The sequence below is a fragment of the Dipodomys merriami genome, unplaced genomic scaffold (assembly GCF_024711535.1).
Source record: "Dipodomys merriami isolate MVZ:Mamm:240054 unplaced genomic scaffold, mDipMer1.0.p SCAF_5, whole genome shotgun sequence".
NCBI lineage: Eukaryota > Metazoa > Chordata > Mammalia > Rodentia > Heteromyidae > Dipodomys > Dipodomys merriami.
In genome coordinates, this window is record NW_027206068.1 from 75,646,342 (window position 1) to 75,663,821 (window position 17,480).

General features: G+C 50.8%; 1 protein-coding gene across 9 annotated transcripts in view; it reads right to left on the minus strand.

Annotated features, from left to right (window-relative positions):
* Window positions 1-6,122: 6,122 nt before the first annotated feature.
* The window catches only part of Prkag2 (protein kinase AMP-activated non-catalytic subunit gamma 2), a 215,025-nt gene continuing 203,667 nt past the window's right edge, over window positions 6,123-17,480 (minus strand). For 6 of the 9 annotated variants that reach the window (XM_069997121.1, XM_069997114.1, XM_069997115.1 and 3 more), the window contains 5 exons: window positions 16,861-17,026; window positions 16,507-16,544; window positions 15,135-15,281; window positions 12,938-13,031; window positions 6,123-7,225 (listed from right to left, as the gene is read on the minus strand). In XM_069997121.1, the coding sequence (XP_069853222.1) occupies window positions 7,188-7,225; window positions 12,938-13,031; window positions 15,135-15,281; window positions 16,507-16,544; window positions 16,861-17,026 (483 nt within the window). In that variant the 3' untranslated portion in view covers window positions 6,123-7,187. Of the gene's footprint in view, window positions 7,559-12,937; window positions 13,032-15,134; window positions 15,282-16,506; window positions 16,545-16,860; window positions 17,027-17,480 lie in introns of all 9 variants that reach the window. The other 3 variants (XM_069997117.1, XM_069997116.1, XM_069997120.1) reach the window with 1 other exon arrangement.

Sequence of the window (17,480 nt, forward strand, 5' to 3'; positions counted from 1 at the left end):
CAGTGCACACGTCCATCACCAGACGCCCCTCTCACCCCGCCCCGCAGCAAGGCAGGGTCACAGATGCCAGCGACGTCGGGGAGGCGTTGCCCTATCATCTCACCACACTTGCCACATCACCATGGTTACTGCATCCCTAGGCACAAGGAACTGGCAGCTCTGTTCTCATCTTCTGTGACTATGGCTGTGGGTGTGGTCTGCTGGCGGCCACGCCCCTGTCACACATGGCTGTGTAGTAGGGCCCCCCCCCCTTTTTTTGGGTCTGGTCGTGGGGCCTGAACTCTGGGCCTGGGTGCTGTCCCTCAGCTCTTCAGCTCAAGGCAAGCGCTCTACCACTGAGCCACCTTCCCAGCCCATTCCCCCTCCTTTTTTTTTTTTTCTTTTTTATTGGTACTGGCAATGGATTCAGGGCCTTGTACTTGCTAGCGGGAGCTCTACCCATTGAACCATGTGCTTTGTTCCTATTAGTTTTTTCTTTTTCATTGTTATTATAAAGGTGTTATACAGGAGTTAGAGTTAACATAACTCAGGTAATGAGTACATTTTTAAAGACAATGTCATCCCTTCCCTTGCTCTATTATTATTACTATTATGTATGTGTTGGTCCTGGGGCTTGAACTCAGGGACTGGGTACTGACCATGAACTTTTTTTTTATTTTTTTAAAAGTTTTTATTTTATTTATTTATTGTAGGTCATGGGGCTTGAACTCTGGGTCTGGGCTCTGTCCCTCAGCTCTTCAGCTCAAGGCTAGTGATCTACCACTTGAGCCATAGCACCACTTCCGGCTTCTTCTGCTTACGTGGTGCTGAGGAATCGAACCCAGGGCCTCATGCATGCAAGGCAAGCACTCTACCGCTGAGCCACCTTCCCAGCCCCTGGCCATGAACTTTTTTGCTCCAGGCTAGCACTCTACCACTTGGGCCGCATCATCATTTCCAGCCTTTTCTGTGAGTGTGGTAGAGGAATTGCAGGGCTTCATGTGTATTAGGCAAGCACTCTACCACTAAGCCACATTCCAGCCCCCCAAGTTTTTTTTTGTTCAAGGCTAATACTCTACTTGAGTCACAACTCCATATCTGGCTTTTTAAGGGGTGGTTCACTGAAGATAAGTCTTCACAGACTTTCCTGCTAGGGTTGGCTTCAAACTGTAATCCTCACATCTCAGCCCCTTGAGTAGTTAGGATTACAGGGGTGAGCCCCTGGCACCTTTGTTATTTTTGTATATGTGCTGCCAAACCGAGCACAGTCCTTTGTTATTTTTGAAATACGGTCTTGCATGAAGTGGCGCTGTGGCTCAACTGGTAGAGTGCTAGTCTTGAGCTGAAGAGCTGAAGGACAGTGTCCAGGCCCAGAGTTCAAGCCCCATGACTGACAAAGAAAAAAAAAGTAACAATAGGAAATAGGGTCTTGCATATATGCTCAGCTTGGCTGGGACTGTGATCACCTATTCATGATTTTTTTTTCCATAGCAAGGGTGACAGGTGAATGCCATGGCATCCAGCTACCAAGAGTTTATTCAAGGCTTACCTTGAACTATGGTCCTCCTGATCTCTGCCTCCTGAGTAGCTAGAATTATATGTGTGAACCTCTGGTGACCGGCTTAATCAATCCCTTTCAGAAACTTTACACGGAGAGAGGCAGGCTGAACAAGGCTGTAGTCCCCTAGTCAGCTGCGAAGCTGGATTCACCACTATTCTTTCCTGGCTATGTTGGGGACAGTGAGCTGCTGGAGCCTGAAGAGGGCCCCCCAGGGGGTATAAAAGGCTTCAGAGCAGTGCAATGATGTGATTAGGAGTTCGGTTTAATTAGGATTTCAGCTTAAAGCTGCAGTCTAGGAGATTTGGAAATTGGAAGGAAAGCCTTTTAAGGCTGATTTTTTTTTTTTGTTTCAGTATGGATTTATTTTAGTATAGCAGGATAAAGCAGGAAGAAATAGAGAAACTATGAAGCTTTGGCTAGCCTCAAACTTAGAATCCTTCTATCTCAGCCTCCCATGTGCTGGGATTACAGGAATATACCACCATATCTGGCTTAAAGTTGATTGATTTGAAGACCATGGAAAGAAAGCTTTGCTAGAAATCCTGCCATTTAGTGCCATTTCAAAGGAAAACAAGAGAAGGATATTAAAAAATCATAGAAGGGGCTGGGAAAGTGGCTCAGTGGTAGAGCGCTTGCATTGCATGCCTGAGGCCCTGATTTCGATTCCCCAGCACCACATAAGCAAAAAGAAAAAAAAAAGCCGGAAGTGGCACTGTGGCTCAAGTGGTAGAGCGCTAGCCTTGAGCTGAAGAGCTGAGGGACAGAGCCCAGACCCAGAGTTCAGGCCCCACGACCGGACCCCCCCAAAAAAATAGAAAAAAAAAATAGAAGCCGGGCGCCAGTGGCTCACACCTATAATCCTAGCTACTCAGGAGGCTGAGATCTGAGGATGATGGTTCAAAGCCAGCTCAGGCAGGAAAGTCCACAAGACTCTTATCTCCAATAAAACCACTAGAAAACTGGAAGTGGTGCTGTGGCTCAAGTGGTAGAGCGCTTGCCTTGAGCTGAAGAGCTGAGGGACAGCGCCCAAGCCCAGAGTTCAAGCCCCACGACTGACCAAAAAAAAAAAAAAAAAAAATCACAGAAAACTTACGGTGCCAGTCTCTCCACTTTGTACCACTGGTGGGGGTGATAGGAGGTCATGTTTGAGGCACCTGTGCAGAAAACGAGATGCCTGCAGGCAGTGTTGTAATCCTAGCTACCCAGGAGACTGAGATCTGAGGACTGCAGTTAGAAGCCAGCCTGGGCAGAAAAGTCCACGATGTTTTATCTCCAATTAATCAGCAAAAAGCTAGAAGTGAAGGTGTGACTCAAGGACACACACACACACACACACACACACACACACACACACACACACACACACACACACACACACACACACACACACACACACACACACACACACACACACACACACACACACACACACACACACACACACACACACGGCTATGCCCCTTCAGCAAGCAGGACTGAAGCCACCTGGGGCTGCAGGCAGAAGGCAGGTGTGGAAGGCCACCGCTCCGTGCTCTTGTTCTGACTCGCACTGCCCATAGGCTTCCTGGCCCTCCTTGGCTGGGCCTGAAGCACTCACCTTTCCTCCTGAGGTAGAAGTGGCATCCCTCTGAGCCCAGGACTCTGCTCAGGCGCTGGTGCTTGCCCCACTGGCCGAGGGGCACCGTGGAGATGGGAGTGGCCCAGCAACACTGAAGGGCGGCCCTGAGGCAGCTCCAGGCGGGAAGGCGTCTGGCCCAGCGCTCGGGGGAAACAGAAACCGGGCAGTTTAAGTGAACTCACGCAGGTGGGACGACTGGATGCAGGTCCTGGTGGGGGGAGGGCGCGGCGCTGGTGTGGACGCCTCGGGGCAGGGGAGGTGACGGTGGCTGGGCTCACCCCTCTTTCTGTGTCCAGTGGTGAGAAGGAACAAATGTGGGGAGCCATTCGTTGGCAAAGCTGCCCCACGCCCTGTCCCCAGAGGCTTTGTTCGCTGACCGAGTCCAGGCCTGGGCCGTGCGCATGGGCATTGGTGCATCTGCGCAGCTGAGCAGAAACCAGGTGATTTTTGTTGCTTGTTTTGCCAGGGAGGAGAAAAATCACACCCGAGACTAGAGATGGGGTTGGGTGACTTCTCGGGTCCTGAGCTAGCGGTGTGGAAAGCTGAACTTTCTGTGAGTCTTGGGGACCTGGTTTTCTCCCAGAAATCCCTGCAGAGAGGAGCTGGAGAAGCCCCAGAGCTGACAAGGAGAGCCGCCACCGCCTTTGCCAAGCTAGGCGGTGTTTAGTGCGAGAGGATAGAGTCCAGGGAGAGAAAAGGGTGGAGACAGGGAAATGAGGTTATTTAAATAAATATAACAAGGGTTAGACTTCCAAGTGGAAAGCTTGCAAGCAACTAGCAGAGCAATTAAGCTTCCCTCCACTTAAATGTTACAAGGCTTACAGACCAGAAGTCTAGCTGTCCTTTGACATGGTAAAAACCTGGCAGCTCTCCTGCAGAGTGCACACAGCTGAGGGAATTCATCTGAGGAAACAGCACAGCAGCTTCCTAAGGTCCCTGTTTTGGGTAGGTCTGGAAACATCACATTTCATTGTTTGGTCCGTCTTAAGTCTTGAACTCTGGGCCTGGGCGCTGTCCCTCAGCTCTTCAGCTCAAGGCAGGTATTCTACCACTTGAGCCACAGCGCTACTTCCTGTTTTCTGGTGGTTCAATGAAGAGTTTCACAGACTTTCCTGCCCAGCCCAGCTTTGAACCGCAATCCTGATTTCAGCTTCCTAAGTAGTTAGGATGACAGGCCTGAGCCACCAACGCCTGGCTTGTTGCCCTATTTTAGAGTAGTTAACACCCAGCCCTACCCAGAACTGTTGTGTACGGGTTGAGGGCCACTAGATGTGATCACCCCTAGCTCAGAAGGAATAAGGGCAGCAGGTTGAAGAGCTGCCATTTTGAGTCTTTAACTCCACTTTCTGCCTGGAGAGCAGGAAATGTTTTTCTCCCTCTGTTAACTTTGGGATACTAAACCCTTGCTGAAACGTTCCCTGGTCACTCTCCCTTCTGCCAGACACCTGGCCTGCTCGTCACGCCTGGATCTCAAGGACCTGCGATGGTGGACGGTGGGAAGCGGAATGATACGGTCCACTTTCTCCTCCCTTGTCTCCTCTCCTGGGCTTTGCATTGATTGCTTAGTGGCTTATGCGTGAGCTGCTCCGGCTCTTTCCATTGGCTGAGTGGGCACCCAGGGCATTATGGGAAGCATTTGAGGGGGAAGAAGCAATGCTGTGATGGCCACGTTATGTCTGCCATTTTTTATCCCTATCTAAAAGGTCTCTCCTTCCCCTTGGCAATCTCTCATCCACTCTACACCTCAGTACCCGCTGAGGGATGCTAGAAGCCTTGAAGGCCATTTTATGTGAAAATTGAGTTTTGCAGCCTGTTCTGTATATACGCAAATACAACAACTGACTGAGTAAAATTCTTCCTGAGTATTCCTAACCAAGTCCCCGAGGGTACTATTAGCAAAGCAAAATGCCCTTCAGGGGGCAAATGCTTGAGGAGTCTGTGGCCAGGGCTGAAAGTTCATTTCCACTGCCTCTGCTCCCTTCCCATCCCACAAACACTGCTTTCCCACCAGACAGTTTGCCAGTGGCTCCAGGGCCGCCTCCAGCTCCACAGCTGTCGCAGTCCCCACTCTCTGTGGTGACAGCCAGTGCTGCCTGCAGACAGGGTATCTTCTGGCTGGAAGAGGTCTGTGGTTTGGATGTTTAGTAAAATGCTGTAAGAAACTGTATTCAGTAAAATTTATATCAGGTCCCTTTCTTTGATATTAGAATGCAAAATAGTGTCTCCCATTTCTGGAGCACGTTTGGTGGTACTGGGATGTGAACTTCAGAGCCTCCTGCTTGCTAGGCAGATGCTGTACTACTTGGGCCATGTCCCTGCTTCTTTTTACATCAGTGGTATTTGCTGGAGACCCTCCTACCTCTGCCTCCCACGCAGATGGGACGACAAACACTGCGCACTGTTCGTCGGGGTGGGCGGGCCTTGAACCAGGATGCTCTTGCCACTGCCTCTCAGCTATGATCTGGAAAAGTTAAATAGGTTCCAATTTAACCAGAGACAGTTAAGGAAAGGTGTTTTTGTTGACTTTATTCTTGCTAAACAAGCACTTTATTACCCCAGCCCCTTGGAAGCTTTTTCTGATAGTGGGGCAAAGGTGCTGAGAATTTAGTGTGTGTATATGTGCAAGTGCTGGTTACTGGGGCTTGAATTCAGGACCTGGATGCCGTCCATTAGCTCTTTTGATCCAGGATAGCACTCTACCAATTGAGCTACAATTCAACTTCCAGCTTTTTGGTAGTTAATTGGAATGAAGAGTCTTACAGACTTTCCTGCCTAGGCTAGCTTCAAACCATGATCCTCACATCCTAGCCTTCTGAGTTGCTAGGATAACAAGCATGCGCCACCAGCAGCTGGCTTCATTGTGTTTTTTTTTGGGGGGGGGGGGGAGAGAATCTAAGTCCATGCAGTGATTTGATGTATACATGCGGAAACACGGCATTTTAAAGAACTTCTTTAACAAGCTGGTAGGTAGCAGGATTCATTTTAATTTTCAATCTGAAAAAAAATCAAAAAAAAAATCCCCCCCAAACAACAAAAAAACAAAACCCCAAACTCTTCTTATATATATATATATGTGTATACATACATATGTACGTATATATACACATATACATACACACATACATATATATATAGATATATACAGTGTCCACATTTTCAGAGCACTTACATTAGGAAACATCATTTTGCTTCAAATGTGACAATACTGTGTGTGCCACAGTAAAATGTACAGACAATCTCAGCAGTCATACAGACATCATGATTTTACAGTTCAATACACAAGAAAAAAAAAACCAATTCTCTTCCTGGCCCTTCGTTCCCCGGCCCCGCTTCCTTCCTACTCGACCGTGGCTGTTTCGCAGGTCAAATCTTCTCCAGGTACAAATGTCAATAATGACAAGTTTGCCATTTTAAAGCCACTAAGACTTTATTATTAATGGATATGGGGAGGTTTACCCAAAAGGTGTAAAAAAAAATGCCATGAATGTAAAAAATAAAGCTGTTGGAAAGTCAGCTTTGTTCACTAGGAAGCTCATTTTCAATGTGTCACTGCAGGTTTTTTCTGTTTTTATGTGTTGTTTTTGTTTTTTGGTGCTGGTACTGGGACTTGAACTCAGGGCCTGGGAATTGTCCCTTAGCTATTTTGCTCAAGGCTGGTACTTTACCATTTGAGGCACAGCTCTAACTCTGGCTTTTTGATGGTTCACTGGAGATAAGAGTGTCTTGGACTTTTCCTGCCTGGGCTAGCTTCAAACTGATTCCCCTACCTCAGCTTCCTAAGGGGCTGGGATTACAGGGGTGGGCCCCAGGTACCCACAGCTCACTGAAAAAGGGACTGCTTCTATGCAAATGGCAACTGGTTGACCAGTGTAATGAGAACAAGCTGGCTTGGCGAGGGTCGAGGCTGTCCACACTGGAGCTCACGGGGACTGGAGGCGCGCGCTGGGGCGTGTGGCGGGCGCGGCGGCGGCAGGCTGGCATATTGCTGTGTCCCGACATAAGGCACTGTGATGTGAACATGCCGTGCGCTCACCGTATGCCCATCACCTGCTCCATGCCAGGGGGTTCTTTGAAATGAAAAATAATAAAAAATTCAGGACACAGTGCGCTTTAATGACATACAGCATTTAAAATCCTTCAGATGAAGGTCTGAAAACTGTCTTTTAATGCAAGCCTGAAAGCTGCAAGCACACAAAATCGTTCTTTTTTAAGCTGACATCACTGGAGAAAAAAATACCCATCACTAACCCCTGCTAATACATTCTTAGCCACTTTATTCTCTTCTATTGCAGCCAGTGTTCATGAGGCAAAACGTGACCCAGAAAAAGTGTGTTCAAGTTCTCCTAGGAGGGCGGACGCGCATGGTTCTCATTCCGTCTCCGGCTCCTTCTGTTTGGCACCTGGAGGCACATGGGAAATCAGGGTTCAAGGCTCATTCGAACCGCAGAGAGCTCCGCTCCAGTGCTTTCTTCCGAACCAGCAGGGGGCGTGGGAGGATGGCCAGAAAGCTGTGGAAGAGGCAGTTCCACGCCTCCCCTCCTCTTACATGACCCACCCCCCTGTCCACACTCCACGCCTCCCCTCCTCCCACGCTACCCACACTGTCCACACTCCACGCCTCCCCTCCTCCCACGCTACCCACACTGTCCACACTCCACGCCTCCCCTCCTCCCACGCTACCCACACTGTCCACACTCCACGCCTCCCCTCCTCCCACGCTACCCACACTGTCCACACTCCACGCCTCCCCTCCTCCCACGCTACCCCCCTGTCCACACTCCACGCCTCCCCTCCTCCCACGCTACCCACACTGTCCACACTCCACGCCTCACCTCCTCCCACACTACCCACACTGTCCACACTCCACGCCTCACCCTCCCACACTACCCACAGTGTCCACACTCCACGCCTCACCTCCTCCCACACTACCCACACTGTCCACACTCCACGCCTCACCTCCTCCCACACTACCCACACTGTCCACACTCCACGCCTCACCTCCTCCCACACTACCCACACTGTCCACACTCCACGCCTCACCCTCCCACACTACCCACAGTGTCCACACTCCACGCCTCACCTCCTCCCACACTGCCCACACTGTCCACACTCCACGCCTCACCTCCTCCCACACTACCCACACTGTCCACACTCCACGCCTCACCTCCTCCCACTACCCACACTGTCCACACTCCACGCCTCACCTCCTCCCACACTATCCAGTGTCCACACTCCATGCCTCACCTCCTCCCACACTACCCCCTGTCCACACTCCATGCCTCACCTCCTCTTACACTCCATGCCTCACCTCCTCCCACACTACCCCCTGTCCACACTCCATGCCTCACCTCCTCTTACACTCCATGCCTCACCCTCCTCCCACGCTACCCCCCTGTCCACACTCCACGCCTCCCCTCCTCCCACGCTACCCACACTCCACGCCTCCCCTCCTCCCACGCTACCCACACTGTCCACACTCCACGCCTCCCCTCCTCCCACGCTACCCACACTGTCCACACTCCACGCCTCCCCTCCTCCCACACTACCCACACTGTCCACACTCCACGCCTCCCCTCCTCCCACACTACCCACACTGTCCACACTCCACGCCTCCCCTCCTCCCACGCTACCCCCCTGTCCACACTCCACGCCTCCCCTCCTCCCACGCTACCCACACTGTCCACACTCCACGCCTCACCTCCTCCCACACTACCCACACTGTCCACACTCCACGCCTCACCCTCCCACACTACCCACAGTGTCCACACTCCACGCCTCACCTCCTCCCACACTACCCACACTGTCCACACTCCACGCCTCACCTCCTCCCACACTACCCACACTGTCCACACTCCACGCCTCACCTCCTCCCACACTACCCACACTGTCCACACTCCACGCCTCACCCTCCCACACTACCCACAGTGTCCACACTCCACGCCTCACCTCCTCCCACACTGCCCACACTGTCCACACTCCACGCCTCACCTCCTCCCACACTACCCACACTGTCCACACTCCACGCCTCACCTCCTCCCACTACCCACACTGTCCACACTCCACGCCTCACCTCCTCCCACACTATCCAGTGTCCACACTCCATGCCTCACCTCCTCCCACACTACCCCCTGTCCACACTCCATGCCTCACCTCCTCTTACACTCCACGCCTCACCTCCTCCCACACTACCCCCTGTCCACACTCCACGCCTCACCCTCCCACACTACCCCCTGTCCACACTCCACGCCTCACCCTCCCACACTACCCCCTGTCCACACTCCACGCCTCACCTCCTCTTACACTCCACGCCTCACCTCCTCCCACATTACCCACACTGTCCACACTCCACGCCTCACCTTCCCACACTACCCACACTCCACGCCTCACCTCCTCCCACACTACCCCCTGTCCACACTCCACGCCTCACCTCCTCCCACACTATCCCCTCTGTCCACGTTACTTGGAATTCTACATTTGTGGGTATGGAAGCTGATGCCTGGAATTCTAGCTATTGGGAGGCTAAGATCTGGAGGATCGTGGTTCAAGGGCAACCCAGGGAAAGTTTATGAGACCCTTTCTCAACTAATAGCTGGGCCCAGTGCTGTGTGCCGGTCAGCCCGGCGATGCGGGAGGCTGCAGTCTGAGGCCAGCACTGGTCAAAACTCCTCCAGATTCCATCTCAGCACGTGTCATCCCAGAAGAGTGAAATAGGAAGACTGAGGCTCTTTTTAAAAACAACTACTACAAGAAAGGACTGAAGGGATGGCTTAGCAGTAGCGTACCTGCCTGGCAAGCACAAAGCCTTGAGTTCAAATCCTAGTACTGAAAATAAATAAAACAAAACGCATACTGAAAAAGCCCCCGAGTGTGTTTGCTCCAGTGAAGGCTCGCAGCACCGCGCCTGTGCATGCTTCCAGCACGAGCGGTCTGAGGACGGCGCTTGCCGTGTGAGCAAGCAGAGCCAGGGTGTTTCTGCCCAGGCTGGCAGGGAAGGCCTCCCCCACAGCAGCTCCCTGCTCTCTCACTAGTGTGTGCGCGCCAGTGCTGGGGCTTGAACTTAGGGCCCTGAGTTCTTACTTGCTCTTTTCACTCACGGCTGGTGCTCTACCACTTGAATCCATCCCACTTTTATTGGAGGCTAGCTAATTGGACAGGACAATCTCTAGGATTTGTCTGCTTGGGCTGCCCTTGAACCTCTAGCCCTGATCTAGGCCTCCCAAATGAGGATTATAGGCGTGAGCTGCAGCCCAAGTGCACGCTGCACTTCCCTAGTTGACCTCACCTCACATCCTGACAGCTCGCATCGCAGTGGCTAAGTGGGACTTAGACCAACATGGCCTCCCATGGGCCACATGTGCAGCCCGTGTACCCTCCAGTAAGAGTAGACACCCTCTCTTTCAGGGAGGGTTTCTATGGTAACATACATCCCAAATTCCAGCTGTGAAGCTAACTGCTTCACTGTGCTAACAGAGGTGGGAGGTGTAAGAATGACTTACAACTTTTTTGTGTGTGCTGGTACTAGGGCTTTGAACTCAAGACCTTGGTGTGTGTGTGTGTGTGTGTGTGTGTGTGTGTGTGTGCGTGCGTGCGTGCGTGCGTGCGTGCGTGCGTGCGTTGGTCCTGGGGCTTGAACTCAGGGCCTGGGCACTGTCCCTGAGCTTTTGTGCTCAAGGCTGGTGTTCTACTACTTAAGCTCTACTTCCAGCTTATTTTGGTGTTTAAATGGAGATCAGTTTCATGGACTTTCCTGGCCAGGCTGCTTTAAACTGCGGTGCTTAGATCTCAGCCTTTAGTAGCTAGTATTATAGGCGTGAACCAGTGCCAGTCTGACTTACAACTTTTGAAATAACAAGTCTAGATGGAAATCCAAATTCTCCCCTCCCAGCTTCCTCCTGCCTGTGGCATACAGGCTGGTGGGGACTGGTGGTGGGATGGCAGAGTTTGTTATGCTCAGAGTCTTGGCAAAGGGATGGATGAACGCTGCCATTAAGGCAGACTCTGCTGGACTGTGCACGCTGGCGTGGGCAGGCTGGGAGGGAGGACCCTGTCCTGCGTGTCTTGCTGTCTACCTGTGTGGTGAGGTGGTCTTCATCTGCATGAGGGTGTCACAGTTAGCTAGCGTGGAGATTTACACAGGATCATGCAGCATGCATTAGCGTGACTTTCAGTGCTGCTTGTAAGACCCCGTAAAGTCGAAGGTGACTCTGTTCACTTTTGGTGATGTATAATATTCCACGGAAGGAATGTAAACCAATTTACCTTTCCTTTTTCAGAGAGATACTTGGGTTGCTTTCAAGTTTTAGGTACTACAGATAGCTCAGTGAACAACCTCACCTTCACTTCTATTACCGATGGCTTTTGACCTATGACCAGGAAGCACTGAGCTTCAAGCTCGCTTCCAGTGCAAGCCTGCAAAGGCCAGCCAGGACCCATTGGATGTGGCAGTGATTTCTGACTCAGTAACTGTGGTGTGGTCCCACACAGATGCCTCCAACCAGTTCCAGGGGATGTGGAGGCTGCTGCCCACCTGTGATAACCGCTCGTGGGTCACAGCTCTGCTGGGCACCCCCTCCAAACTGCAGATAGGACCTGGGCAGACGCAGGGGCTGCTTTGGGATGGGGATGTTCAAATTGTAGAATACTCATAAGAAGAGTTTTATCTGGGTTTGACTTTTGAACTAAAGACAAATCAATACAGCAGCAACTGCACCACTTAAGAGTTCAAAGCACAGGGCCCTCACGTCCGGGCCTTGTTCGGTGGCCCTCATAGGCCGGCTGGTTTCCTGGTGCTCGGCCAGGTGACAGAGGGGTAGGAAGAATAAGGCAGGAGGAAGGGAGCCCTAGTGGTTTGAAGACCCCGTCTGCCATTGAAGTATGTGGCACCTGAGGCATTAACCCTTCTGTCTATAGCTGTAGCTGGCAGCTCACCCCTGTAATCCTGACCACTCAGGAGGCTGACATCTAAGGACCATGGTTTGAAGCCAATTTGAGCAAGAGCAAAGTCTGCAAGACTCATCTCCGATTAACCACCAAAAAGCTGCAAATGGAGCTGCGGCTCAACTGGTAGAGATGTAAACTTAAGTTAAAAAAGCCAAGGGAGAGAGTGAGGCCCCGAGTTCAAACCCTGGACTGGCATGAAGCCCTCTCCTTTGCTCTGAATATTTTCTACTGACTTTTATCACCCAAATAGAACATTTCAACTTGTGAAGCCGGGTGCTGGTGCTCATGCTTGTCATCTTAGCTACTGAGGAGACTGAGATCTAAAGCCTGCCTGGACAATCTGTGAGGCTTTTTTTTTTGGCCAGTTCTGGGGCTTGAACTCAGGGCCTGGGCACTGTCACTGAACTTCTTTTTACTCAAGGCCAGCACTCTACCACTTGAGCCATAGTGCCACTTCTGGCTTTTTCTGTGGATGTGGTACTGAGGAATAGAACCCAGGGCTTCATGCATGCTGGGGAAGCAGTCTACCACTGAGCCACCTTCCCACCCCTGTGAGACTACTTTAAAAATCCAGAAGTAGAGCTGTGGAGTGGTAGAGTGCCCAGGCCCTGAGCTGAAGCCCCAGGAGAGGTACAGGACAAACACAAAAAGAACCCCAACCAAACAAAAACACCAAGTAGAACATTTCGTTTGAAACTGCGAAGGAAAGAGGTTCACAAAGCAGCGTGCGCGCCACCTCACAGTGGAGGAGAGTGAGGCAGACTCCAGGGCTGCACTCAGGGACCTGCCTGCCTGCCACTCTTCCTAGAGCCCCAGCGTTGGGAAATTGGCACGGTTACCTGCTGGCGTGAGGATCAGAGCCTGCAGAATGTCAGACAGGGAGATAATCCCCACAATGCTGTCTGCTTCATTTACCACCACCAGCCGATGCACCTGCACAGAGGAAAAAAGCAGGTCCTGTGTCAGAATTCACGTACAGCACTACAAAAATGTCGCTTGTGCTAATATAGTAGCTACGTCCCACTGTGCACAGAAAGGCTTTGCCTCTAACCTGAAAATGTAAAGCTGTTTTGCTTTGACTTCTCTTAGAAAAACGAGCTATGTCTTGCTGAGTTTTCAAATTTCAAAATATCTACATGTGAAAGATAAAACTCAGAACAGGTTAGCTTAGCACAGGGCTGTAATTCTAGCTATCTGGGAGATTGAGGTCAGTAAGATTGGGGTTCAAGGTCAGCCCAGACGAGAAAGTTTCTCAGACCTTCCCTTCCCCCTCTCCCCCCCCCCCCAATAGCTTGGTACAGTCATAAGCCTGTCATCCTAGCTACATGAAAGGCTGGGGCAGGAGTGTGATGCCAGGCCGGTCTTGGCAGAAAAGCCCTGAAGAAGCAGGGTGCCAGTGGCTCACGCCTGTCATCCTAGCTACTCAGGAGACTGAGATCTGAGGATTGTGGTTCAAAGCCAGCCTGGGCAGGAAAGTCCGGGAGACTCATCTCCAATTAATCACCAGAAAACCAGAAGTGGTGCTGTGGCTCAAGTGGCAGAGCACTCACCTTAGGTTGAAGAGCTGAGGGACAGCACCCAGGCCCAGAGTTCAAGCCCCACAATCAACACCTCCCCCCCCCCCCAAAAAAAAAAAGTTCTCAAGACTCTTTCTTAACTGAAGGTGCTAGGAAGCTTTGAAAACTAGGAGGATCATGGTCTATTTGGGCAGGAAGTGAGACCTATCTCAAAAATAACCAGGGCAGTCCAGGCACTGGTAATCCCACTACCTAGGAGGCTGAGATCTGAGTATCATGGTTTGAAGCCAGCCCAGAGAGAAAAATCTGTGATTCTAATCTTCAACTAATCAGCAAAAAAGGCAGAAGTGAAGGTATGGCTCAAGTGGTAGAATGCCAGCCTGAGCAAAAAAGCCAAGTGACAGCACAAGGCCCTGACCTGCACACAGACGGCTCTTGATACAGTATCTGATTCATGCTGAACTGTCAGAAATCAAGTTATGGTTGCCTGTCAGAGGCCAAACCCAATCAGGTTCTTCGCTCCTTGGTCTGTAGTTCTGCATTTGTATCAGCAAAGCACCATTATGGATTTAGGCTGTCTATCACAGTGGGTTGTTCTGGAAGGTACAGAATAGCACCTTCCGTTCTTCTGTCCCCAAGAATAGTACTTGATTGGGTGGAGGGAGGAGGAGGGGTGAGGGAGGGGGGAATAGCATGGAAGAATGGTAAATACAACAGATGAGAGAGATGGGGGGGGGTGGGAAGAGGGAGAGAGAGAGGGGAGAAAGGAAAGACTGTGGCTCAAGGCCAGTCTGGGCACAAAAAGTCTTGAAAATCTGGTAGGATGGTTCAAATGGAGAGTACCAGCCTAATAAGCACGAGGCCCTGTGTTCAAATCTCAGTACCACAAACAAACAAAAAAAACCCCTCCAAGCTGTTGGAGGTGTAGTTCAAGTGTAGAGCACTTGTGTAGTGCGGTGAGACCCTGAGTTTAACCTGTAGTACTGGAGAGAACAAAAGGGGCCGGCGTGTGTGAGGCCAGACTGGTGCACGAATTCCATAGGCTCCACAATGACCCCCTATTTCCTACAGGGAGTTGTGCAAAGCGAACCTGAAAACCCCAGGAGCAGCAGAGACAGGCCGGAGGCCAGGGGAGCAGCGCCCCCACCTCGTCCACCACCCATCTCCACTGGAAGAGATTGACTGGTGGTGAGAAAATAGGACTGGTTTTACTGCTTGATTGCTCATTCTGTTAAGACAGTATGCCTTTTCACTGAGTTCCCAGACACTTGCGGAACTTAAAATAGTTCTTGGGGCAATGTTTTCTCATGAATATGTTTTGCAAACTGTGAACATACCTTACCTGTATTTTCAATTCAACCAAGGGATCAGGACTCAGTTCAGCCCAATGTGATCTCACTCCACAACCCCTGAGCCTCTCCTGTGGCTCAGACCCCAAGGTGCCCGCTCTCCTCTGGGGCCCTTGGGGCCGTGTGGCGTGGGCTGGGAGGGTAGGCAGGGCCGGCGCCTGGGGGCTCACCTCAGCTCTGACTATCCTGTCCACGATGGTCTCCAGTGTCTCCAGCTTACTGCACTTCACGACCCCTTCAAAGTACTGCGATCGGTGCAGCAGTGCCTGAGTCACGGTCACGTCTAGGTTATTGTACGTTTTCTCAGCAGCGAGGTTCTGGAACAGTGATACAGAATACCTCACACCCTTCGTGATAACCAGTGTGTGGGACACAATTCGATTGTTAAAAAAACTTTAATGTCATGCTGGGCGCTGGTAGCTCACGCCAATAATCCTAGCTACTCAGAAGAGTGAGATCTGAGGATCGCGGTTTAAAAAGCCAGCCTAGGCAGCAAAGTCTGTGAGACTTTATTTCCAATAAACCACCAGAAAACCAGAAGTGGCGCTGTGGCTCAAGTGGTAGAGCACTCATCTTGAACTGAAGAGCTCAGGGAGGACAGTGCCCAGGCCCAGAGTTCAAGCCCCACAACCGACAAAAACAAAACAAAAACTTTAATGTCTAATTTGGGCCCCAGTGTACTCTTTCTAGCTTGCATTAGGCCACCTGTAAGGTTATTCATCAATTGCCATTCAGGATTTCCCACTGGACGTATACCTTAATTATGAAGCCATGCTGGCAAGTTTTGAAAGCCCATCCTGCCTACCAGAATTTTTTCCATTCACTTGAACTGAGAGTGACTGAGAGAATTTCCGTGTGGACGGGAGCAGGGGCGGTTCCTGCTGGGGGAGGGGGGCCATGACCCCTGCAGCCCCCCCCCAACCCCCAACATCAATGACGAACAGGGCTGGGAAGGCCCCTGCATGTGAGCGGTCTTGGGTTCTGGTTCATTTGCACGGCTCCCCTTCAACCACGAGTTTAAGGAACATTATTTCTTTGGTGGCATTGCTTATATTAAGAGTCAAGACAGCTACCTAAATTATCTAATAATGCATCTCTTCCCTTTCTCAGAAAGCAGTGTAAAACTATGTTTTTGGATGACTGAGGGAATCTATCCTAGGAAAAGATGTAGTGGCAATGCTGAATCTAGAGGGATTCATATATGAGGCTCATCTTCAACTCGACTGAATTTGTAACGCCCTGTGTGTGCCCATCTGTTGCGGCCTTCAGTAGCAAGAGTTGCATCTGACAAAGGGCCATGGCTGCCATGGAGACAGGGCCCTTTAAGACTTGTGCAAAGGCGGGACTTGTGGGGTGGGACAATACACTAGAATACTAGTGTACAATCATATGTAATTCATCGCTCAACACATGACTATGAATAGGATGAATGCTCTAAGACTTCATAGAGAAAGTAGCAATTAATAAACAAGAACACATACAAATGAACAGGTTGTGAAATGCATTCTGAAGTTAAAGTTAAAAAAAATTAAAAGTACTTACAATTACATCAAATTTGGAATAAATATCTACAACTTTTCCTAAAAATGAAAAAATACGTTAGAACAACATTTTAGGATGGAAAAAAAGAAACTCTTAAAATCAGTCTTAAGTAGATAACTACTGGGGATTCAACAGTAATAAAGAATTAAATGAACTTGTCTATGTGGAAATGGACATGGACTGGGATCTCAGGGGAAGATGCAGGAAGAGGTTTTCACGCACGTGTGCTCTGGGACTGGGCATATGCATGTGCGCGCGTGGCATCTCCCCCGATTCGTGGGCTTGGCTGCCGCTCAATTCACAGCCAGCTGCTTGGAGGGGAGGGGAGGGGAGGGGAGGGGAGGGTACACACACCTGACTCATCCACCACGGGCAAGGCCGATATCCGTCTCTCCACAAAGATGTTCAAGGCCTTGATGATGGGCGTGTCCGGGTGGATGAAGGCGATGTTGTGGTACGTGCCTATGCCAAGCTCGTCTAGGTTCTGCTTCATGAAGGAGGGCTTTGGCATGTCAGACATCTAAGCAGGAAGAGAAGCGCACGGCTCACCCTCAGCAAACCCTTTGATGGCTCAAAGGTCCAGAGTGCAGCAAAAACCCCAAACCCCTATGTCCAACCAATGATCAGAGCATGTCTCATACACTGAGAAAGTGACTCCACTTATTTAGCCGGATCGCACGTCCATGCGAGTCCTTTCCCAGTAAGCTACTTGGGGCATTAACAGTGCAGCTGCCTTTATCTCCCTTACTGAAACGGCCGGGAGGAGAAACACTAGGTCTGTTTGGGTGAATTAAACTCCTTATTCTTAATCATTCACCCAAGATTGGACTTGCTACCAAGTGACCTTAAGAAGAGCCACATGACCCCAAACCTGACTGATGCACCTGAGTGGGCCCTAGCCCGGCCTCCAGCAGCTTGTATGAATTCCACCCACCGCCACACCCCATTCTCCTTAGAGACTCCCAGCGCTGTCT